This window comes from Panthera uncia (genome assembly GCF_023721935.1).
Source record: "Panthera uncia isolate 11264 chromosome D3 unlocalized genomic scaffold, Puncia_PCG_1.0 HiC_scaffold_8, whole genome shotgun sequence".
Lineage (NCBI taxonomy): Eukaryota > Metazoa > Chordata > Mammalia > Carnivora > Felidae > Panthera > Panthera uncia.
The window spans coordinates 10,697,142-10,722,182 of record NW_026057586.1 but is presented as its reverse complement, the minus strand read 5'-3'; the positions used below and the strand labels follow the sequence as shown (position 1 = coordinate 10,722,182).

At 34.5% G+C, this 25,041-nt stretch overlaps 1 protein-coding gene across 1 annotated transcript in view; it reads right to left on the bottom strand.

The window, feature by feature from the left end:
* The window catches only part of CDH19 (cadherin 19), a 102,587-nt gene that overhangs the window by 31,370 nt on the left and 46,176 nt on the right, over window positions 1–25,041 (bottom strand). Inside the window, exons 4-9 of the mRNA XM_049619703.1 lie at window positions 24,667–24,786; window positions 23,120–23,284; window positions 15,922–16,103; window positions 15,112–15,365; window positions 9,667–9,788; window positions 778–899 (exon numbers count right to left, since the gene is read on the bottom strand). Coding sequence (XP_049475660.1) covers window positions 778–899; window positions 9,667–9,788; window positions 15,112–15,365; window positions 15,922–16,103; window positions 23,120–23,284; window positions 24,667–24,786 — 965 coding nt within the window. The remainder of the gene's footprint in view (window positions 1–777; window positions 900–9,666; window positions 9,789–15,111; window positions 15,366–15,921; window positions 16,104–23,119; window positions 23,285–24,666; window positions 24,787–25,041) is intronic.

The window sequence follows — 25,041 nt, the reverse complement described above, 5'->3', positions numbered from 1 at the left end:
TTATATATTTTTAAAAATGTTTTAGGACATTTAATAAGCTCCCACAGTTGCAAACGATACTTAAGGTTATTGTGTAGTGGAACTGAAAACAAAGAACCATCTGTTTTTAGCTCTACTTTTTGCAAATGAAAAGAGCGAGTTCCACAAGAGAAAATATGTGAAATAAATAGTGAAGTAAAAATAAACGAGCAAAGAACGAACGAATGAATGAACGAACGAAAGAAAGAGGGAGGGAAGGACTTTGAAGTAACGGTGATATATCTCAAACTAAGTATGCTTTCTATTCTTTACATAGCTAGCAATTAAATTGAAATTAGGTTTTTGGGGGGATTAATATGTCTGACATAATAGTTATAAGCTACAGAAAAATCCCAGCACTTTCTCTTCATGTTTATGTTTGTATATCATGTTTCTTTATGCCATGATGAATGAAAAAATAAAAATTAATTAATATGTGATTATTTATTTTATAGAATTACAAAAAAAAGAACATTTCTTTATCACATTGACAAAATGTAAAAGATTTACTACGAATTCCCAGTGTTAGCAGATTTTTCAAAAGTTTGAGGAATCTGGAAGTGGAAAGCTTGAAGGTTACATTTTATGTTTTTAAAAAGAAATTTAAATTATACATAACTTATGACATAAGAGCATGTAATTCATACAGTTAAATAAAACTTACTTTTATCATTTCAAAATGGGAGGAATAGTGACAAAAGCTATTATATATAATATATGGCAATGTTTAGACATTAGCAATTTATTGCAAGTCCTTACCTGACCAGGGTCTGCATTTTCACAAACATATGTGTCATAGTATTCAGAGAACTCGGGAGCATGATCATTAATATTAAGAACTTGCACATACACAGGAACTGCAGAAATTTGTTGCACATTGTCTGCAAATTGATTAAACAGAATGAAAATAAAGAATGTTAATGCTCTCTTTATGGGGGAAAAATGGTTATGAAAATTGCATTAGAGACTGGGTGGTATATTTTTATTTTCCTTGAATAAAAGACATCCAACCACACGATCTATTTATCAATCATATATTTACCAATAGTAGCCGAGGAAAAAATGTCCTCAACACATTCAACTCAACCAATACTAATCAAGTGCCTTTTACCTGCCAAGGACTCTAATTAGAGCTGATGAGAAAAAGTAGTGAAAAAGATGGGCAGGTATAGGAACACCTTCCTAACTCTAGCAACTGTGGAACATATGTATATCAATGCAATTATATATCAGAATTAAATGTAAATTAAATTAATTAAATTTAATAAATTAAATTAAATGTAAATTAAATATAATTAATTATATATATATATATATATATATATATATATATATATATAATCGTCCCCAACTTTACTGATAAAAACATTGAGAATTTAGTTCCACAAATTACAGTTAAATGGCTGGCCTAAGGTTATAGCTGATGTAGAATAGGCAGTTTAAAAAGCCAGCGGTAAGGTCTCTAAATAGCAGTGTTTGGTCAAGTATTAAAAAAAAAAAAAAGAATAAGGATCTAAATACATTTGAAAATAATTACAATAAAATCTAGGTAAAGTTTTATGTACACATAGAATTGGGAAGATTTTCTGAAGTGAGTCAAGAAATACAGAAACTATGAAGGGATGGAAATATATGGTTAAATACATTTTTTAAATGTGCCCCCCAAAAAAAAGTAAAAAAAAAAAAAAAAACACCATTGATCTGGAAAAATGTTTGCATCATAACGTGAAATTTTAATAGCTCTAATTTTCAAATTCTGACAGTCGATATGAAAAAAAATGGGGGGAAATAATCACAAACCAGAAATTTGTGGATGAGAATATACAAATAATCGATGCCAGTGTTCTTCAACCTCATCACTGCTGATATTTTGGACTGGACAGTTCTGTTTGCAGGGGTGAGGGTGGGAGAGGGCTGTCCTGTGCTTAGCATCATCTCTGACCTCCACTAACTAAATGCCAGTAGCATCCATGCCCCGAGTTGTGACAATCAAAGTTGACTTCAGACATTGTCAAAGGTATTAGGAGGCAAAACTGTGCACATTTGAAACACTGCTCTATCGTAATATCAACAAACACTCTGGCTCACCAGCAGTGAGGACAATGATGCCTTAGTCCATGGGTTCTATGTTAAATATGGAAAACAGAGACAGTGCTGGAGAAGTACTGAAAAATAACAGGGATGTAAACCTTTTCCAGAATCTAATCTGGCAGTAGATGGTAAGAGTTAAACTACAGGTATCTTTGACCCCATAATTCCTTAGGGAAACCTGTGCTATGGTCCAAGGTACTAATACATACAAAGAAAGAGTAGGGGATCCGATTCATTTATTCTACATTTTTTTTGCATCTCAAATAACTGGAAATTATCCAAATGCATATCAAAAGGGAATTGACAAATAAATTACAACCATACTATGAAATTGTGTGTGCTTATTAAAAATGGATGAGTTAATGTAATAAATGTATCAGTGTCCATGAACTATAAAAATAGATTTTAATCTTGATTCTCAATTTGAGAAAAAGCCACTGTCTCAGTGGCTTTTCTGTAAAATGAGAAAGATACTAGTAACTTACCTTATAGAACCATTATAAAGATTAAATTAATTAAAAGATATAAAGTATTTATAAAATTACTTAGGACATACATAAGCAGTAAATATTAAATATTATTATTTTATTTATCTACTAATCAGGAGTGATAGACACCACATTTTGTGAAATAATAATAAAGCAAATTGCAGCATGATATATTGTATATTTGCATATCATTATCTTAAATGTTTTTTTAATGCTGTGGGAAGATACTTATAATTAAAGAACAAGGGGAGGAAGGTATCTTTGTTGTTTTAATGTCTTTGTAATATCATGTTCATTATTTGAAAAGCATTATATTTGCAGTTGTCATTTGTAAGGACAAATACATTAAAAAAACAAAAATGAGGCTTAATTCTTCCAGTTGAAAATAATGGGAAAGACTTTCCCTCTTTCCTCTTCTTAAAGTATTTACTTTAGGAAACTTGTAATTTGTGTTCTCTGTTTTTGTTTGTTTGTTTGTTGTGTTGTTTTGTGTTCTTTGAAATGTGCGTAACCCTTTAAAAGCTATTAAATAAATGTCTTGCCAACTTTACAACTCAGTCCTATCTTCATAAGCAGTGGGAGCCAACTCTTTAAAATATAATTATAGAGGAAAATAGCACTCCCAGTTTCTGTTGGAGGGTAGGAGCCTAACCAATTTCAGCAAAGGCTTTGACCCAAGTCCAAAACTCCCTCTTGTCCTCAAAGTATGAGAACTTTAGTTTTCTTTTGGATAAAACCGGGCAGCAAACACAGATGGTCATGCCAGCTACCCGGTGAACATAGAGGGAACAATGTGTGATACATCATGTGAAGTCTTCCTACTTGAAGGCTAGTACTTGGTTATCTTGAGAGCATGATGTCTGATTCTATAATAGGGCGAAATTTCTTCCGGTCTTGGAAATCTCAGCAGATTTCTCTAATGCACATGAAATTCCTGGTTTAATGCTTTTCAACGATAAAACTGGTTTCTCTCTATTCCATTATGATGGATTGCTTTCTGGATTGGGATGAGAGTCGGTAATTATTTCTTCCAATAAATGACAGTTGCAATTATGATAAAAAGTGTAACTTATAATTAATTAAAATTATAATTTGCCAGGTTTATGACATACCAAAAAATCCAGCCTCTACCATTTATCACCTTAGGATGGTGACGGCTTACCCTAAGAATTATCACCGAGATTCTTCTCTGTTGTTGTTATGCTCAGGATAAAAATAAATAAATAAAACATTATGCTATAGTTATTTCTAGATATTTCAAGATAGAACTATTCAAAGATTAAGGCTTAGGGTGCTTGGGTGGCTCAGCTGGTTGAGCTTCCAACCCCTGATTTCAGCTCAGGTCAATGTCTCATGGTTGATGGAATCTAGCCCTTCCTTGGGCTCAGAACTGACGGTGCAGAGCCTGCTTAGGATTCTCTCTCCCTCTCTCTCTGCCCTTCCCCGGCTTGGGCTCGCTCTCTCTCTCTCACTCTCTCTCTCTCTCAAAATAAATAAACTTAAAAAAATAGAGCTTACATTTTTTTATGGTTTAACCATGTAATATATATAGCCACAGAACAAATTTTTGTTTAAGTAAAACAGAAAAACTACTTCTGCTACATTTTTTTTTAAAGTAGTAAGAAATTCATTTAAGGTTTTTATCCTTTTTTCCTGGAAAATCTGTTTAAACTTAGGTTTAAAATTGGTATAACTACAAAATTGGTATAATTGGTAATTGGTATAACTACTATTATATGTATATATATGAACTTATGAATATATATATATTCATGAACTTATGAATATATATATATATATATATATATATGTTCATTTAAGAGTAGTTAGGACTTTTATTCACTTAGCTGGCATACTGATAAATAGCTTGGTGCTTAATTTGGGAATGTTTCCAGGAAAGAGACTAAGCACAATGACCTTCATTTGCTGGGAAAACAAATGTTAAAATGGAACATCTCTTTCCTATAATCAGCATAACTGTTACATTGTAAGCTTTATGGTGTATATCTTGCACAGCAAATGTTCTCGGTAACGATTTTGTGACTTCCCGGTTTTCCAACATTCAGGTGTTCTGTTCATATTACTGTGGAGACTTATATGGTCAAACAGTTGTTTTTAGATGGATAAGAATTTGGCACCTATGAACATTTTCTCCAAAATTGTGTAACATGTGTTTGTGTGGAGTACGAAAAAAATACCAGAGAGAGAGAAAAAGTATGTGATAATTGGTTACTTGGGGTTATAAAGTTCCTTCTAGATAATTAAAAAAAATGAAAAAAAAATTCAAACACGTCTTGAAGGATGAATTAAATATACACTAACTTTGGGGTTCTGCAAAGGTTTATCTAATTATATTTTATTTTGACATTTTATTCCCAATCGTGTAACTTTTTAGCTTTATAATAAAAATAACAGTGGGACTATCAAATCTCTTTTATCTAAAATATATACATATACATATATATATATGTATATGTATATATTTTAGTCTAAGAAACTGATTTAAAATGCCAAGAGCAGATCAGCATGAACTGTATAATTCCTGTTCTTGATAACATTTCTAATCACTTATTTCTGAAACAGTGATTAACTTCTAAGTATTAAATTCTGTGTAAAATAAATATATTCAGTTTATATTCAGTTTGCCTTTCACAGGCATTTACAACTTTGTTTTCCTTGACTGCACTTTAATCTTCTTTTATTTATAATTATTTGTTTTAATACAATATTCTATGATCCACAAAATTTTAAGTGTAAAAATTTACTAAATAAATTGGTACTTTTTGCATCAAGTGATCAGCTTTCAATGTTGATCTAATCATATTTTATGAATTTCTGTATCTAAAATTACATATCAAATAAATCTCTTGTTTTATTCTATTTTTACCTGAATTTATTTGAAACCCTATTTACTTGCTTTTCCTCAACAGAATTAAAATGTTTTCAAGCCCACACTAACTTACTGTTTTTAAATGTCACATGTATTTTATGTTGCCATCTTCAAACTTAAAACAATTATTATGATATGAATAGGTTCTGACTTTAATGTTCCAAGAGCAAATTTATTTTAAAAAATATGTTTTAACATACTTTTGCCCAATAAGACAATGTTCTTTAAAATCTATTCAAAAAATTATTCATCCTCCAAACTCCCTTTTAATGACTGTACCGCACATTTCAATGACCAGCCCATCAATTACCAACCACACATGCTTTCATCAACAAATGAAACAACAAATGGCCGAAACAACAGTACAGAATGAGATGAGCAAACCTCAGAGAACGGTCAGAATCAGTATCAAAGGAGAATTTGGCTAACATACTGATGGAGATGATCAGTGGGTGGCCCTGAGGAAGTCGTACAACACAAACAGACTTAAACCCCATGTTTGAGTAATTGAAATTATTTTTTTTATGTTTATTTTTGAGAGCGAGAGTGAGAGAGAGCATGAACCGGGGAGGAGCAGAGAGAGAGAAGGAGACACAGCATCTGAAGCAGGCTCCAGGCTCTGAGCTGTCAGCACAGAGCTCGATGCGAGGCTCAAACCCACGAACCACGAGATCGTGACCTGAGCTGAAGTCAGACCCTTAACTCAGTGAGCCACCCAGGTGTCCCTAAACTTTATTTTTTAAGAGTAAAAACGAAAAAAAATCAAATTTGATCGAGATTACTGTGCATATATTTACATCAGAAAATACTGAGAGCAAGTACCATTTTTCATGTTCTCAGTAAGAGACAGTGTGGCCTAGTGTGGCATGAGATTTAGACATAGGCTTGGGAATAAGATCTAATGGTGATCGGTCCCTGGATTCATCATTTAGCAGTTGGGCAAATAAACTGCAGTTTCAGATTTGTCTTCTGTGAAATAGGAATAAAGTGGCCTCAATTTTTTATTGAGAGCCGTAAAAGTGCTACTAAATGTACTTTCACACAAGGTGTATATGCATATGTCATTATAAAAGTAACGTATTTAATAAAATATAATTCTTGAGTAGTCAACAATACTCACAACCATTTTGCAAAATATAGGTTTTATAAACAAATATCTAAAGATACAACACAACAAAGCTATCATTTTTTTTCCTTGTGAATCACAAATGGTACCCAGTTTTTATAGCCATTGTCACTGCCTCTTTATTTTCCCTACTATATATATATATATGTACACACACACTATTATAATATCTACGGCCCTTAGTGTAAACCTGTGTGATAAGTAATACTGTAAACCATCAATTGAAATAGTTTTATTGCCAGAATATTAAATGCGTACACACCTACACACATACATAAAAGTACATTACATAGAACATTTGGAGCCACTGTTTTCCTTAATAAGGTGAAGCCTGTTGATAAGCTGGTAAGGAGGAACAGTTTATAAGACTACTTCCGTTGTGCTGGTCACTGAATCTTGGGATATCACCTCTGAACACAGTATGTATGCCGTGACATAATTAAATTGATTAGATAATATACTCTGTAGTATATATGTAAATATACATATATTTGTTGAATTAATAATTTTTATGGACAGCAGTGATCTTGCAACCCAGAGATTTGTGTACTGTTTTTGCTTCATTTTGTAATGCTACCATTTACTTCCATGTTCTTAAAAAAAGGGTGGGGGGGGGTTGGGCAACAAAAAGTTACATCAAACAATATCTCCTTAGAGATCTTCATGGCATCCTTTTGATAAAAAGTAACCATGTAATTAATGGGTTTGGTTTAATTGGATTATTTTGCAAACTTTTCATATCCATCGCTCATTCATCCTTTTTTGTATTCTTTCATAAAATATTAGAATATTTTGTGTTTCAGAATACACATAATACATTTTATTTTAAAGATTCTGCTTACTCATAACTCACATGGCAGCACTTCTAATTTAACAAAAAGTAAATGATATATCTTTACAAAAATTATCCCTTATATATAAAATAAGCCTACAGGTTCTACCAATTTGTTAAAACATGCTCTTATAATAGCTAAAAAAAAAACCTATTTTATAGAGAAACACATTTTTTCCAAGCTATCCACTCTTCCCTTGAACTGATTTGAATTCTTTTCCTCAATAGTTTGGTAAATAGTGATATTATAAATAATTTGTTCTCAGAAAGCCCAATGAATAAAAGCTTCTTGGTTTAGAATAAGCATCTTTGTGTTTTCTGACACCAAGAGCCTTGGCATTTCTTCTGTTGCAGCAGACTTGTATTCCCTGTAACATTTGCTTCTCATCCTTTGTTGTTAAGTTAGATGGAAAATTCAAAACCCAGACTCCGTTCTCCTGCTGTGTTGCCATAGAGCTATTCAATGCAAGACAAAAAAATATGCAACAGACGCTTTCCACTCTCTACTCCACCATATCACCTGCCAAGTGCTCAATAAAGTGAGGAATCAGATATACGTTTAAAGGTTTCAAAAAGAACAAGCCACAGAGGCAAACAAGATTATTAAAAATTATGCAAAACAGGTTAAAAGATGCATTCTAGAATATTTCATATTCACAAATTTAATTCTTTACTGAACTATAGGAAACCTATCAATTGGATTAAAGTAATGATTTTGATAGTCTTTTATATTGTGTTATATCTATTCCTTTGAGCTTGAATTAAAATGGTTGACTTAATAATAACAAATTAATTGATCATCGCGAAGACACTATCCAAGCAGTAAATTAGGATGATTTTATCTAATTTTTACAACCTGAAAATGGAATCATCTACCTATACCTGAAAACAACAACGACGACGACGACGACGCCATACCACAAACAATACTGGTCACCGCCAATTCCTGAAGATGTGATTATCAACACGACTTTCACTATGTGTTTAATTTGGAAACATGTTACTGTTTGCAATGTACTAATGGATATTTGTTGTTGGAATCCTTCATATTCTTTCTCATAATTTCATTGATATATGATTATTTTTAAATGCCTAAGTTCTAAAAGGCTGTGTTGGAGTGTTATCCTGTCCCTAATGTCCAAGAGTATAGCGAACATTTTCTTCCAGAAATAGAACAAGGCACGGGCATCCTGTATGTGACTTCTAGAATAGTCCCCTTGTGAACTAACAGAGTCAGTTTAAACTGATTATGGTTAAATGGAATGATATTACTAGTCAGTTTTAAATAACATTAAATTTAAAATTTTAATTCCCACTCATTAGGTTTACTATTCCTTGGATAGTAGTAAAATAATGTAGAACATTAATTAAACATTTCTCTAAATTAAAAAAATTTGCTCTAAGGGAAAGATTCCTACGCAATAAAATTCCAACTTCTTTCCACCCATAAGAATTTTTTTAAGGGTGGATATTTTTTTTTCTGTGTGGAATGTACATAAGACTTTCTATTTTCATTAAACTCATAACTTATAAGAGGACCCACAGAAAATATATATTAACTATATCCCATTTAAAAAATTGTAAAAATTATATTCAATTTGTCATAATAAAAAGTCTTAAAGTATTTAGTGGCAAATATATGTATATTTTTTCATATTTTTAATTTAAATTCTAGTTAGTTAACATATAGTGTAATACTGGTTTCAGGAATAAATTCTAGTGATTCATCACTTACGTGTAACACCCAGTGCTCATCCCAACCAGTGTCCTCCTTAATGACTGCTGCCCATTATCCCATTCCCCCCACCATCCTCCATCAACCCTCAGTTTATTCTCTTTTCTTAAGAGTCTCTTGTGGCTTATGATTTGCCTCCCTTTCCTTCTTTTTCTTTGCCTTATGTTCATCTGTTTTGTGTCTTAAGCTCCCCATATGAGTGAAATCGCATGGTATTTGCCTTTCTCTGACTGCTAGAGGGTATTATGCTAAGCTAAATCAATCAGTTAGTGGTAACTATACACATAAGCTGTAAAAGGAATAGACAGACGTTGGTAATCTAAAATAATAAAATAAAATACACATACATGAATTTTGACATATTATGTATCATTTAAGTCCAATTCCAACAACGTTTTAAACTAGCTGTTCCCCCTACATTTGGAGATTACCGAATGGTTTACAATATTCGGTGAACCACTGTGTGGTTCCTAAATGAGTACTTACATTTTTCTGTGGCTGTGATACTTAGGTTGTACCAAGCATTAATCTCTCGATCGAGAGCATTGGTTGTGATTATTGTGCCATTGTCATCAATACTGAACATTTTGCTTCTCGTAATAGAATACCTGCAACAACAACAACAAAAAAGTATTCCTTAATTTTATTATTTTGCCTAGGGAACTGTGATATTTAAGCTATTTTAAGGCAATAAGACAAATTAAATGCATGCTCCATATAGCTAAATGACATAATGCCAAATGGTGTTTAGAAAGGTACATGAATATGGTTAAGATTTAACTCAGAGAGGAAAAAAGAAAAAAAAAAAAACTAAAATAGTCTGAGGTTCGAGCTTATGTACGCTAAATCTAAACACATGTAATTCATTCTTATTCCCAAAAGACAACTTTAATATGTGAATGACTTATTTAAACATAAATGGTAAAAGGGGGCGCCTGGGTGGTTCGGTTGGTTTAAGCATTGGACTCGCGATTTCTGCTCAGGTCATGATCTCACAGTTCATGGGTTCGAGACCAGCACCAAGCTCGGTGTCAGGATTTACGCTGACAGTGCATAGCCTGCTCAGGATTCTCTCTTTCTCTCTCTTTCTTTCTCTCTCTTTCTCTGTCCCTCCCCTGTTCTTTCTCCCTATCAATATAAATAAATAAACGTAAAAGTAAGTAAACAAATGGGAAAATGTCATTTGCAAAATTAACAAATCCAAATAAACGGGTAAAGATGAATGCTTGCCAACCTTTGTTTTTTCCCTCGAAGCCACGTAAAGCATATCCTCACCCTAGGCTGCTCTGAGTCTCTTTCCTACACCATACAGTGGCTTGCTAAATGTGTGTGTCATATTTTAATTACTTGATTGCTGACATATGAGAAATGTTTGGTTTTGTTTGTTTAAAGGAAACACTCTGATACTTTTAAAAAAATTATATATATGTGTATATATACATATACATGTATACACATATATATGCATATATTTATACACACATATAAAGTAACGATAATAGATGGAATATGCTATTGTTAGAGCATGCATGGAAAGAAGCCAGATGATAAAATTCCCTCATGCAAAGCCTGGAAAATGATCTCAAACTCCACAATGAAAGAAGCCTTTGAAGTACTCAGCATGTCTTATCTGCTTGCAAATGATTAATAATAAAAATTAAAGAAGAGTAATAACTTGGGCTCAGTGATGACTTCTCATTGCATGTATATTTCTGAAGACTTTGATGAGACATCAGTAAGTTTTTCCATAATTATGTGGCAAGAGATGAGAATATTTTAATCTCGAATTGACAGGTCTCTAAAAATATCACACTGATTTGTAGACTAGTGTTCAGGGGAGAATTAAAATAGAAATTACAGAGAATTAAGCTTTAGAGGAATTTGGTTTTAACTCTATTCATTTTTAAACCTTCAATAAGCAATTTACTTACATATCCCCAAATGGTCACGTTTCCTCCTTAAGAGATTTGCTGACAAAAAGCAACCGTATGGGGCGCCTGGGTGGCTCAGTCGGTTGAGTGTCCGACTTCAGCTCAGGTCATGATCTCACAGCTTGTGGGTTTAAGCCCTGCGTCGGGCTCTGTGCTGGCAGCTTGGAGCCTGCTTTGGATTCTGTGTCTCCCTCTCTCTCTGCCCCTAACCCACTTTCATTCTATCTCTGTCTCTCTCAAAAATAAATAAACATTAAAAAAAAAGCAACCGTAGTTTAACAGTTAATATTTTGTATTAATCATCTAGAATATCCTGTTTCTATAATAATGCATTCCAAATAAAACCGATTAAATGTTTGAAATAAAATTTTCAAATAAAAGTTTTTAAAAACGATGACCTTGAGTCATCAGGAACATTTTAAATAATAGCCAATACATACCATTCAGGAAAGGAAAGATGTGTGCAAGGGATTTTAGAAAGAGCTGGGGCTAAAAAAGCTTAAAATGTGAAGATTTGATGTGTAAAAGATCAATCTTTGGTTCATTTCAGAATTCCTTTTTATGGAACTCTTTATTCCTACAAAAGTGCTGAATGAATAAAATGTCACTGCATGAGTTTGCCATTGCTAACAGCTCTTGCCTAAATGGAATAAACAAATGGCCCGTTCCATGCATACTTCTGCAGATGCTTGTGTCTCTCGTCCTTAATCCTCAGGATCCTCTACAGAAGTACTACCCCCACGTCAGACAAAGCAACTGAGACACATAATAGCCAACCCCATACACAAAAGTCAGAGTTTTCCAACCAGGCTACAGCTCCCCTGGGTGTCTCAAGGATTAAGTGCTCCCATTCGTGCACAGCTGAAACGTGAAAGACAGTCCCCTTCCACAGAACACCCCTGACACTTGGATACCCCCAAAGCTCTTCCTGTTTCTCCCTGTTTTTCACATACATAACTTCTCAGATTGTTCTTCCTCTTTACTTGAATTTCAGTAGCTTCCTTGGAGGGATTTCAAGGAATGGGTTTGAATTCAGGGGCTTGGAGTCGTTCAGAGTATTTCCCTATAGTATCCTTCAATGTCTATGGGAACAATAGTTATGTTCCCTCTTTCATTTCTGATCATGGTAACTTTTGTCCATTCTTTCTTTTTTCCCACTTGGTTGTCTTGCTAAAGACTGATCAATTGTATTGGTGCTTTGAAAGAATCAGTTTCTAGGGGAGCCTGGGTGGCTCAGTCGGTAAAGCCTCTCACTTGAGCTCAGGTCACGATCTCTGGGTCCATGAATTCAAGCCCTGCATTGGGTTCTGTGCCGACAGTGCAGAGCCTGGAACCTGCTTCATATTCTATGTCTCCCTCTCTCTCTGCCCCTTCCCCACTCAGGCTCTGTCTCTCTTTGCCCCTCAAAAACGAATAAATGTTAATTAAAAAAAACAAACATTTGAAAGAATCAGTTTTTGGTTTCCTTGCATTTCTTTATTGTTTTTAAAGTCATTGCTTCTGCTGTGTTTTATTTCCTTCCTCACCACCACCGCTCCCCTCCGACCCCCGCTTGCTTTGGGTTGAACCTGCTTTTGTTTTTCTATCAGAAAAGAATATACTGTCATTGTGATATTGATAAAATATTTCAAATTTTGACCATGGGTTCAGTTAAAAGGAAACTTCAATAATGTCCAAAGAATGAGTCATACACAGAAGTGGCAAAAGGGTACATTCCCTATATCTGGACCCTAAACAATACAGTAATAATACATAGTCTTAGGGATAAAAATGAAAATCCTAAGGGAAATTCCTTATGAAGTTCTTCATTAATTTTGGGGTGGAAATGTTATCACAGACAATTTCTGGACTCTAATTCCTAGCACACGAGGCCCCTTAAAACAACCGCATCACCTGCCTTTCAGGTCTAATTTTTACATTCTTTCTTCATACGTGCACCCTGGTTTTTCTTAAACATTTACCACATAACTTATTATTGTAATTTATATCAAGGCACATTTTTGCAAGCTTTTCTGTCCTTAATAATGACAACCTGGCAAGAACAATCTGTTAAGCCAGTTATCTCACCCAATACTTGTTGAAACTGGGCCTGGGAATCTCTACCCTTCAGAGAAATAACAGGTAATTCCTATATGGAAGGAAAAACTAGGTAATACGAGTTATTAGAATTATGTATAATTTAATCTGTTTACTATGTGTTAATTTCTTTCCTCCAAACAATGGAACACTGCTGAGGGTAAAATAGAATGCCCTATCATTTCCTTTGGTATCCATATGGCTTGCCATGGAATGAGTATTAAGGAAGATGTACCCCATTAAAACTCAAATTGAAATCATTTAGTATTTGATTTCAAACATTTTTTTGGACATTGTGTTTCCAAGAAAGAAAGAAAGAAAGAAAGAAAGAAAGAGAGAGAGAGAAGGATGAGTACCAACTGAAATGTGTTCAAGGGGCTATTTTCATCCTAACAAACATATGAAAAACAGTCTTATTTAAAAGGTACCTCTAAATGAAAGAATATCCATTAGAGACATTAAATGATAGTCCTTTTGGGTGCCTGGCTAGCTCGGTCAATTAAGTATCTGACTCTTGATTTTGGAGCAGGTCATGATCTCAGTTTGTGAGATCGAGTTTTATGTTTATGCTATCAATGCAGAGCCTGCTTGCGATTCTCTCTCCCTCCCTCCCTCCCTCTGTCTCTCTCTCTTTCTGCCCCTCTCCCACATGCAATATTTTTAGCTATGTTCATAAGCATCACTGTCAAGCATTGATCATCCATTGCCTTAATTATACCACTACAATTAGATCATTGTTTCCAACCCTTTATTATTATAAATTATGATATATAAATATCTTGATCCTTAAAGCATTTTCTAGAGTTATGTATTCTTCAGTATTCTCAAAAGAACAATATGTAGGTGAAGAGATATATTACTTCTAAAAACATCTACATTCCTTTACTGGGTTTAACTGTATACACATATAAGTAACACCACATATATACTTACATTTATAACTCAAACTACTATTACTAAATAAGAACTATATCGACATATTAGAAGGCAGTGTTAGGGATTACAGTGGAAAAGTGGGAGCATTCTTCTTTCTCAAGAAGTTTCTTCTTTGTATCATAGCCCCTACAAAGTGCAAAGCAGTAACCAGCATCTACTAAGTACATGGAAGTTTGTATAATTCTCTGAACTGTGAAGAGTTGAAAGCAGATGAGTAAGGGAAGGTGGTGGAAGGAAACATGTAACAGGTTTTGTTGTTGTTGTTGTTGTTGTTGTTTTGTCTAACGAGGCTTACAGCACAAATACTGGGGGAAAAAATGAAGGTATAGTACCTGAAAATAGACTAGTTTAATAGATGGCAAATACTGTTTAATAGTTATTTCTAACTGATTGGACTGATTTCATTTTTACTACTTTAAGTGGTATCCTGTGAAGGCTTTCTCAATTTTGGAATATAAATTAAATAATATATTTTTTTATTTTTTTATAAGTTTATTTATTTTCAGAGGGAGAGAGAATCCCAAGCAGTCTCCACACTGTCGGCACAGAACCTGACACGGGACTAGATCTAATGAACTGTGAGATCATGACCTGAGCAGAGATCAAGAGTCTGATGCTTAACCGATTGAGCCACCCAGGCGTCCCAAATTAAATAGTATTTGAATGGACCATAGGTCATCAGCTTTGCTTCTGAACTGATGCAGTCAATGGTTTCTTTTCCCTCACCTACTTGCCCCCAATTAATAGAGCTGATCGCACTGAAGTTTGGTTGGGGATTGCCTATTGCTTGCACAACTGCAGTTGCTTATTTCACTGCAACTTTATCAATAGTGAGCTCCCTGTTTTCACAAGGTTAAACTGTTGCGAATTTGAAAACTACCAAGAAGAGAAAGAGAGATTCATCTCTGTTACATTTGTGTGAAATTTTATCTTCACGCTAACTTGGATTCACTCATTTAGGAAGCCAGAACTAGCCTTCCAAACATACCTGATAGGAGAGTTCCTCTGATCCGGATCTGTGGCAGAGACCGTGCCTACGAATGATCCATGCGGTCCGCCTTCGAAGACTTCAAATAGGTAATATGGGAGGAGGAAAACAGGAGGCTCATCTTCGTCCTCCACCTGGACCTTAATGAGGGTGCTGGAAGCTTCCTCATGGTATTTCAGGAGCTGCTTATCAACGTGGCGGTTTTTAACATTGGCTCTAATACGATAGTCATTCTGGTGCTCAAAATCCACTTTCTACAAAGAAATACAGTGTACACAAGAAGAAATGGCTTCAGTAACCTAAGTCATTACTTGGAAAAAAAAAGTTTGGGTTATTAAGTCTCAGTTGCTTTTTAGTTAGGTTTTGCTCTTTAGGTAGTTGGTAGGATCCCTCTGATAGTATCGTTAAGCAGCTTCATAGCAAATCCTGCCACGTGTTTTGTTATTTACATCTAATGTTTTGGAATAATAGCTCTATTTTTAATTTAGGATTAAAATTATACTTTTCTGTTCATAAATTTCTTACGGAATTGAGAATTAATTTAAATCTTTCCCAAAAGTTAGTCCTTTAAAAATCTTAAAAAAAATAAAAAAATAAAAAAATTAAAAAAAGACTGTTCTTTGAGTAATTTGAGAGTCTGCAATAACTCTCTCTCATCTCTCAGCTCCTTTGCTCCCTAAATCATAAATCACAGGTTCTCATTTCAATTACTTAATAAAGCGATAACTAACTGGCTAAACAAAATGATTTCATGTATTTCTGATTTGAATTTGTGTTATGCTGCAAAGTAAATATTGTCCATACAGCTACCTTTTTTAATATCACTATTCCTTCTTGTGTCTCATTATTAGTAAGTATGTCAAATGTTTGAGAATCATCTTCAATGCTGTAATCCATTTCTGCATTTTCTCCAATGTCATTATCATATGCCATGATTTTTCCTATAGAAGTCCCAGTGGGTGCAGCTTCAGAGACAGTCAAACGGTAAAAACCTTTAAAAGCAAAATTCAAAAGATATCACACAAATAATAAGTATAAGAAACTCCCAAATATAGCACCGTTTTTTTGTGTGGACTATGAGAAAACCCATATCCTCACTTTCCACCAGTCACTTGTTTTTTTCTTTTTTTTTTATATCAATATCTATCGATCGATCTATTGGGCTATCTATACTTTCTTTATTTTTGTAATCTGTATTTTATTTTCCCTAATATCCTACTTGAGCGTCTACTATTTTCTCTCAAATATACCCTTGGAAGTCCTATCACCAGTACATATAATTTCCAAATTTCTATCCACATGCATATTTCGTCAATAGTTTTGAATTTATTTTTTTATTATATCCTTCAACCATCTGAATTGATAAAAAGAGTTTTCAATTTCACTCATTCTCTGATATCTAAAGTTATCAGTAAATGTAAGTGTGGATTAAAGTTGGAAAAGCCTAAAACAAATAAGTGAACTCTAAGTGTAATAGTTTGATTTTTAAATTCTGAGCCTGAGTGCATTGGCCATAGTGGAAATGAAAACAAACAAACAAAAAAGATAGATCCATGGGAGTCGGTGAGTGGATGTGGTAAGACAACCGTGCTGGAATCACATGACCCTATTGTTTTGGCCATGTGAAAACAATGGCAGTTATATTTGAAATACATAGATATAAATATAAATAATTGAGCTCTGTTTATTTTTCAGAATTGACTTGCATAAAACTGATAAGGAGTTAGCTATTTATAAATTATTATTTGTGATTTCTGTTAAAATGTGGGAAATAATCATGTATGTCAATATTCTAAAGAATGAAACTTTGTAGAATTTTAAAAAGAGCATGTAATAGAATGTTTTTTCAAAGAGATTCTTGCTTTTTGGGGGTGCCTGAGTGGCTCAGTCAGTTTGGTGTCCGACTTAGGCTCAGGTCATGATCTCACAGTGTGTGAGTTTGAGGACCCACGTTGGGCTCTGTGCTGACAGCTCAGAACCTGGAGCCTGCTTCGGATTCTGTGTCTGTCTTGTGCTCTGTCCTTCTCTCTCTCCCTCTCAAAAATAAATAAACGTTAAAAAAAATAAAAAAAAACAGATTCTTGATTTTTTTAGACGTATAGAGCAAGTCATTTCACAGATTGCCTTGTGAGATTGTCCTTCCTTTTTTATTTTTATTTTTTGGCATGGGAGAAATGTGATTTAAAAGGTGTCAATACTTTTACTATTTTCAGGAAGTAACAGCTTAATTGTGCTGCAGTGTTTTTTTCCCCTCCACTGCAGGAAAATGTATAGTTGAGAAAATATAATTTCAGGAAGAGGGAAGAGCAAGCCAAAAGGCCACCAAGCCAGTGACCGAGAGTAGGTCAGTTGCCTGGTGTTGGTTTGTCCACAAGCAAGGGCTAGAGCGCTAACACAGGAGCTCCCAGACGTAATGGAACAAGACTGGATGATGGCAGATTATTTAGGACAATGGAGGTTATATGAAGGCCTCTGACTGTTTCTTTGTGACGTGGTAAAACGTTTAAGTGCTATGATCTGGTATGCATTTTGACAAGATCACTACAGTTGTGCTGAGAGTAGAGCAGAGGGGAACAAATGTAGAAGCAGAGAGGCTAGATGGGGGCCAGATTAAGAGGGTGGTATGATTGAAGGTTGCAAATGGAAGTTGGTGAGAAATGTTCAGATTATGGATATTTTTAAAAGGTAGAGCCAAAAGGATCTGCAGAGGATTGAGTTTTGGATATGAGAAAGAACAGAGGGGAAGGTGACTTTCAAAATCTTAAACAAAGTAAGTTTCTATTATCAGGAGATAATGTATGTGTGTACGTGTGTGTGTGTGTGTGTGTGCGCGCGCACTCACAGAATATTGAAAATCATGCAGGATTGATCATCATTTCACTCTGGGTTAGAAATTAGAATTGACCTAAATTTGACCCAGTGCAATCTGAGTTGGATCAGTTGAATTGAATTGAATTAGAATTGAATGGGTAAGATTTTGCCCTGAGCGATATGAAGGCTGGGGAAAATCTGTAAAAAGAGGGTTAGAGGAGGAGGCAGGTATGACCAGGAAGTCAAATATAGGCCCAGTTTAAATGTATATAACTTATAAATCAAGATATTGAGTAGATAGTTGGATATACAAATCTGGGGTTCACAGGAGAGGCTCATACTAAAGTTATATATTTGGGAGTTGTCAGCATAGAAACGGCATCTAAAGTCAGGTGGCTATAGGGAAACACAAAGGAGTGACTCTAAAGGGAAGAGAAATGAGGCCCTAGGGCTTAGTACCAGAAATACACCAAAGCTTAAAGTACGCAGAGATGAAAAGAAGGCAAAGAAGATTGTTAAAAGTGACTAGGAAGACAGAAGAAAAAGCATATAAGGAAAGAGCAACCGCTGTCAAATGCTGCTAGAAATCAAACTATATTAGGACTGAGAATTGATTGGATTTAGTTGCACATAGATATTGATAGAATTGACCAGATCAGTTAGGCTAAGTAGTACAGGTAAAGCCTTGACTGGAGTGGGCTCCAGAGAGTTTAAAAGACAGTAAATAGGATAATGCATTGGATAACTCTTTAAAACTTATCTTCTCTAAAGGAAAGAAAATGAAGCATGATTAGATGGATACGGCAGTGGAGTCAATAATGTATTTATTTTATTTTATTTTATTTTATTTTATTTTATTTTACTTTGTTTTTTAGATGAAAACAACAGCACCCATCACAGTGTGAATGCTGACAGTAATTAGTGGGCCGAGTGGACGCCCTTGACTGAAAGGTCAGGGAAGATTGGGCATATCAGAGGAGATATGACATAGTTACGTTCAGACGAGGGCAATGGGATTCCAATTACGGAAAGCAGCCTGAACAAGAGTAAGGAGACCAGCATGCTCTGATAATGGAAGCGTAGTCAACACACATATTTTCGCATGAGTATGGTGTGGGAAAGAAATAGAGAAAGCTGTTTAAAGAGTGAGGTAACTTTATGGTGCTAGAATCATGTTCACCTACACTCAAATGTGAACGTAGTGATGCTATCATCTTACACGAGGATTCTGGGTATCTACAAAAATTTTAAAAACTATTTCAAATGTTCTAGTTCATTTGGATATATATATAAATTATACGTATATATACACATTGTTATTTATGTTATGTTTATCAATGTTAATAGAGATTATATACGGTTATATATATACACATTGTTTTGTATAATATATAGTTATATATTATATATAACATTTATATAATTACATATGCACAATGAAATATATCTATATATATAAACAAAATTAAAGTTGAGAAAAATTAAAAGAAATAAGGATGGCGAGAGAAGTTTGAAGGGCATTTAGTCTCAATAAAAATCCCTTGTGAGTTCTGCCTTCTGGAGTCTTCAACTTGTGATTTTCCCTTCATCTGGCTAAAACACAGATGAGATGTATTCCACACGTTAACCTACTATTTTTCTACATTTATTAGTTGAGAATCATTTTTGTCAAGTCCTGGGTATTTCAAATAGAATTACCCACGATCTTCTTGTCTTTAGGACGCACACTTTGTAGAGATAGTCACGTACATAATACCTCTCATAACAGGGAGAAGCAAGTCACAAACTACTGCCCTGCTGCCTAAATTCCATCTAAGGAGGAGCTGTTTCATGGACTCAAAGGACCGAGGAGGTGCTGCTCAAATGGTTGGATTTGCAAGTATGAAGGATGAATACATTTAAAAATCTAGTGTATTAAAAAAAACCTAGCGTATGGCAAGGTGACTATAGCCAATAATACTATACTGTATAACGGGAATTTTCTGAGAACACCTCGGGCACTCTTACCACACACTTGCACACGAGGGAATGATGTGAGTAGATGGGTAATTAGTTTGACTGTAATAATTATGTCACTATGCATATGAGATCAAAACATACGTTGGGGTTCCCTGTTGGCCCAGTGGGTTAAGCATCTGACTTTGGCTCAGGTCAGGATCTCATGGTTCGTGAGTTTGAGCCCCATGTCAGGCTCTCTGCGATCAGCGTGGAGCCCACTTCAGATCCTCTGTACCCCCCTTGGTCTCTGCACCTCCCCTGCTCACACTCTTTCTCTCAAATAAATAAATAAACGTGAGAAAAACCATCGTGCTGTATACAATAAATATATATGATTTTTATTTTTAAAAATGGCATTATACTGAAAATGTTAAATATGAAAATGGCATACAAATAAGCATTCAGATATGCAATATTTCTTTAATTTTTTTAATGTTTATTCATTTTTTGAGAGAGACAGAGTGCAAGTGGGGGAGGGGCAGAGAGAGAGGGACACAGAATCTGAAGCAGGCTCCAGGCTCTGAGCTGTCAGCACAGAGGCCAACACAGGGCTCAAACTTACAAACCCTGAGGTTATGACCTGACCCAAAGTCCTGTGCTTAACTGACTGAGCTACCCAGGTGCCCCTGTCTTCAGACACTTCAAAAGGTGCATCACATTTACACACTTTAAGATTTTTGTCACACACAAAAAATGCTCATCGTCTTTTTACCCAGGGCCCTCTCTAATATTTCTTGAAAATTCAGAATATCTGCTAACTCTGGGCCTGGCACAAAATAGCTGAACTGAACAGTATCTGCATGTGTGTGTGTGTGTATGTGTGTTGGGGGGGGGTGTTGGGTGGGTGTGCATTTGTATGTGTGTGTTTGATCTACTTTTCTCTTTGACACATGTATATGCATTTTTCCTATCATGATAGTTGGTCATGATTTCCAGAATTGCTTGTAAATGTATTTCTGTAGGTAGGACAGAATGCCCTGGGGAAGGGGTGGGAAGAACTTCTTTAAAAAAAAAAAAAAAAAGAATTTCTCCTAAGAATTTCAGAAGAAATCCCTTCTGGAGCATACCAAATGATTTAGCTTGTATTCAGTACTTAAATTATCAGAGCAGGTATGGCATATTCATAATACATAAGTAAAAATAACTACACATATTATACATATATGGACAGTTAATTTATGACAAAGAAGCCAAGAATATGCAATAAGAAAATGTCAGTCTCCTTAATAAATGGTGTTAGGAAAATTGGATAACCAAATGCAAAGGAATGAAACAGGACCATTGTCTTACACCATACCCCCAAAATAACTAAAAATGTATTCAACACTTGAACTAAGACCTGGAACCATAAAACTCCTAGGAGAAAACATAGGCAACAAGCTCCTCAGCATAGTCTCGGTGATGCTTTTTTTATTCTGATACGAAAAGCAAAAGCAAGAAAAGAAAAAAAAATAATAAGTGGGCTATAACACACTAAAAAAATTCTGCCCAGCAAAGTAAACCATCAAAAGGATGAAAAAGCAACTTACTGAAAGGGAGGAAATATTTGCAAAATCATACATCTGATAAGAGGCTAATATCCAAAACATACAGAAACTCGTACAACTCAATATCAAATGCTACTACTATTACTAATAATAATAATGATAATATTAAAAATGGGCAAAATATCTGAATAGACATTCTTCCAAAGAATGCATACAGATGGCTAACAGGTACATGAAAAGATGCTTGATATCATTAATGAACAGGGAAATGCAAATCAAAATCACAATGAAATATGACCTCACCCCTGTTAGAATGGCTACTATTCAAAAGACAAGAAATAACAAGTGTTGGTGAGGATGTGGAGAAAAAGGAACCCTTGTGCACTGTCGGTGGGAATGTAAATTGGTGCAGCCATTATGGAAAAGAGTAAGGGAAAACAGTATGAAGGTGTCTTCAAATATTAAAAATAGAAATATCATACAATCCAGTAATACCACTTCTGGATATTTAGCCAAAGAAAATGAAAACACTAATTAGAAAAGATAGCTGCACTCCCATGTTTATTGCATTATTATTCACAATAGCCAAGATGTGGAAACTTAAGTGTCCATCAAGGGATGAAACGGTAAAGAAATTATGATAGACACACACACACACACACACACACACACACACACATGCAAACACACACAGTAGAATATTATTCAGCCACAAAAAATAATAAAATCTTGTCATTTGCAACAACATGAACGGTTCTCAAGGGCATTATACTAAGTGAAATAAGTCAGAAAAAGACAAATACCATATGATCTCTATTACATGTGAAATTTCATATACGTATATGTAATATAAATCATAGGTGAATATCGAAATGGGCAATTTTTTTTTCTGTTCTTAGTGTGAATATAGTGAATAAAGATAACATAAAACATAAAAAATAATTATCATTTGAAATCATCACGTGTAGTAGGTAGAAAAATGAATTCCTCAAAATACCCGTGTTCTAATACCCCAGAACCTATGAATATATTATGTAAAGGGACAAAAAGCAATCCAGGTTGCAGGTGGAATTCATATTGCTATTCAGCTGACCTTGAGATGTGGAGCTTGCCTTGGTTTGTCCAAGGGGACTGGATCTGATCACATGACTCCATAAAAGCGAAGAAGAGGCAAAGTGTGGGTTGGAGAGACGGCGACGTGTGGAGGATTTGACACCTTTTGACGTGTCTGAGGTGTGTGAGTTATACTCAAGAACCAGAAAGACGCCTCACGGAGCTAACGGTGTCCTGCCGCTGACGGCCTTCAAGGAAACAGAGCCCTTATTCCTACAAACGTAAAGAACTGAATTTTGCCAATAACCAAATCCAAAGAAATGGATTCTCCCCTGGACCCTCTAGAGAGGAAAATAGCCCTACAGACACCTTGAACTTAATCTGGTGACATCTGTGACATATTTCATTAAGGTAACAATTTGTTTAAGGCACGAGGTTTGTGGAAATTGTTACGGAAGCGATTAGAAAAAAAAAACACATTACCTTCTCATTTGTATTTGACTTTTCACACTAATGAAAATAATCACACCTTCGAATAATTAATACATTTATTTTATATAGTGCTGTGGCGGTGCTTTAGATGCAAACCCTAACATCTGTGTGTATTTAGCACATGTATAGTTTTATTGTAATGAAAATTCACGGTGTTTTCTACTTACTTTCCTTAAATATAGGCTTATTGTCGTTAACATCAGAAAGTTTAATTAACACACTTGTTGTTCCCGACAGTCCTCCTGGCTGACCGAGCATATCTTTGGCTTGAATAATTACCCAATACTCATCTTGCAGTTCTCTATCCATTTTAGAAGATGTTCTTATGATTCCTTAAAACATGTAATAAAACTTCAATTATTATTTCGTTATTAACCATGCATCTTTCCAGTTAATTTCCTAAGAATTCCATCATACACTCATTCTTTTGATACATTTTAAATGACTACAATGTGCTAGACACTGGCCTGGAGAACATAAATAACAATAAAATAATAAATTAAACACCAACTCTGCCTGGAGTTCAGAGTAGTCAACACAATACTAAGAACACTAGTAGACCCCTAATAAAATGCTATGTTCATATACTCTTGGGTAAAAAAGAGGAATGTCTTATTTTTACCTCAAACGATTTTCTGCTATCTTCTCTAACATAATGTTAGTGTGCTACAGTTAACTTCTCCTTTAAATTTGAAAGAAGTTAATTATAAGTAAATGTGTACATTACAACACCAAATTTATGCAAGATATATTGTGCACCTGTGATGTTAAAGTCTATTTTAAGTTATGATACATGAAGAAGGATTTGTTTTTGACCGACGGTTGTTCATGATACAGATCAAACTATAAACAGATTTTCAAATTCAAGATGGACTATAATAAATATAATAAATATTCTGTAAATTTATTCTATAAAATTCTACATTTTAGAAAATGTTATAGAAAATTTTCTAGAAAATTACTTAGTAAAAAAATTATCACTAAAAAAAAACTAGGAAAGGGCAGAACAGAAGACAACGGGATGCTGGGCTAAAGACTGGGGACCATGAACACAAACATAAAAGAGAGCATGGCCAATCCTCAATGTATCTGTGGAAAAGTGTTCATTAAAAATTGTGAGAACTGTAAATACAAAAACAGATAAGTTGGACCATATTATGATAGCATTTGAATTGTGGACTGAAGTGTTTTATAACTGTAATCTGTTATATGAATCCTTATAGAAAACACAGAATGTATGAAAGAGACACTGCCAGCATTCTCCCTAGGTTTGACTCCAGAGAGAATTGGGAGTGAAGGTGAATCTCATTGTGGTTTTAGCTCGCATTTCCATGACGACTGCAGTTGATGAGCATTTTTAATATGCTTGTAGGCTTTCTGTACATCAAATTTTGGTCAACTGCTTTAAAGGTCTTTCACCGTATTTTTAAACTGTTTTTTTTTTCTCTTTCTAAGTGGTTTGTTATAGTCTTTGCATATGTTTTATACCTTATATACGAGTGATTTGTAGTGTGGATTTGGAAAATTCAATCTCTGAAAGTTAGAAAAATCAGCTAAAGGACTAAAAAGAATTAAGTGTCTAAAATACAACCCATTTATTTCTGGAAACTTCAGGTCTACTGTACAGCACGTTTGGAAGCAGATGTTTTTTTTTGCTCTGCCATTTGCCTACTTAGAATCCCGCTGAACTGCACTTTGTTTCATTTAGAAATACCTGTTGTTGGTTCAATGGAGAAGTAGGGCTGGCCTTGTAGTAAACTGTACAAGAGACGAGCATTATTGCCACTTGAGGGATCATCAGCATCATTTGCTGTCACCTGGATGACTAATGTTCCTGAAGAAAATATGAATAGTAACAAGAAATTAAGACTGCGGTCTTATCGAACAATGAATTCAGTTCTATACGGCATTTTCTCTTTAGCAAGCAAGGTGAAGACATACAATGAAAACCTAGCCCTCCTTGTTCAGAATTACAAAACTGATATCATTCTGCATAGACAAGAGAATATAATCTCATACAAAAGAGCCCTAATTCATATATATATATATATATATATATATGTGTGTGTGTGTGTGTGTGTGTGTATAG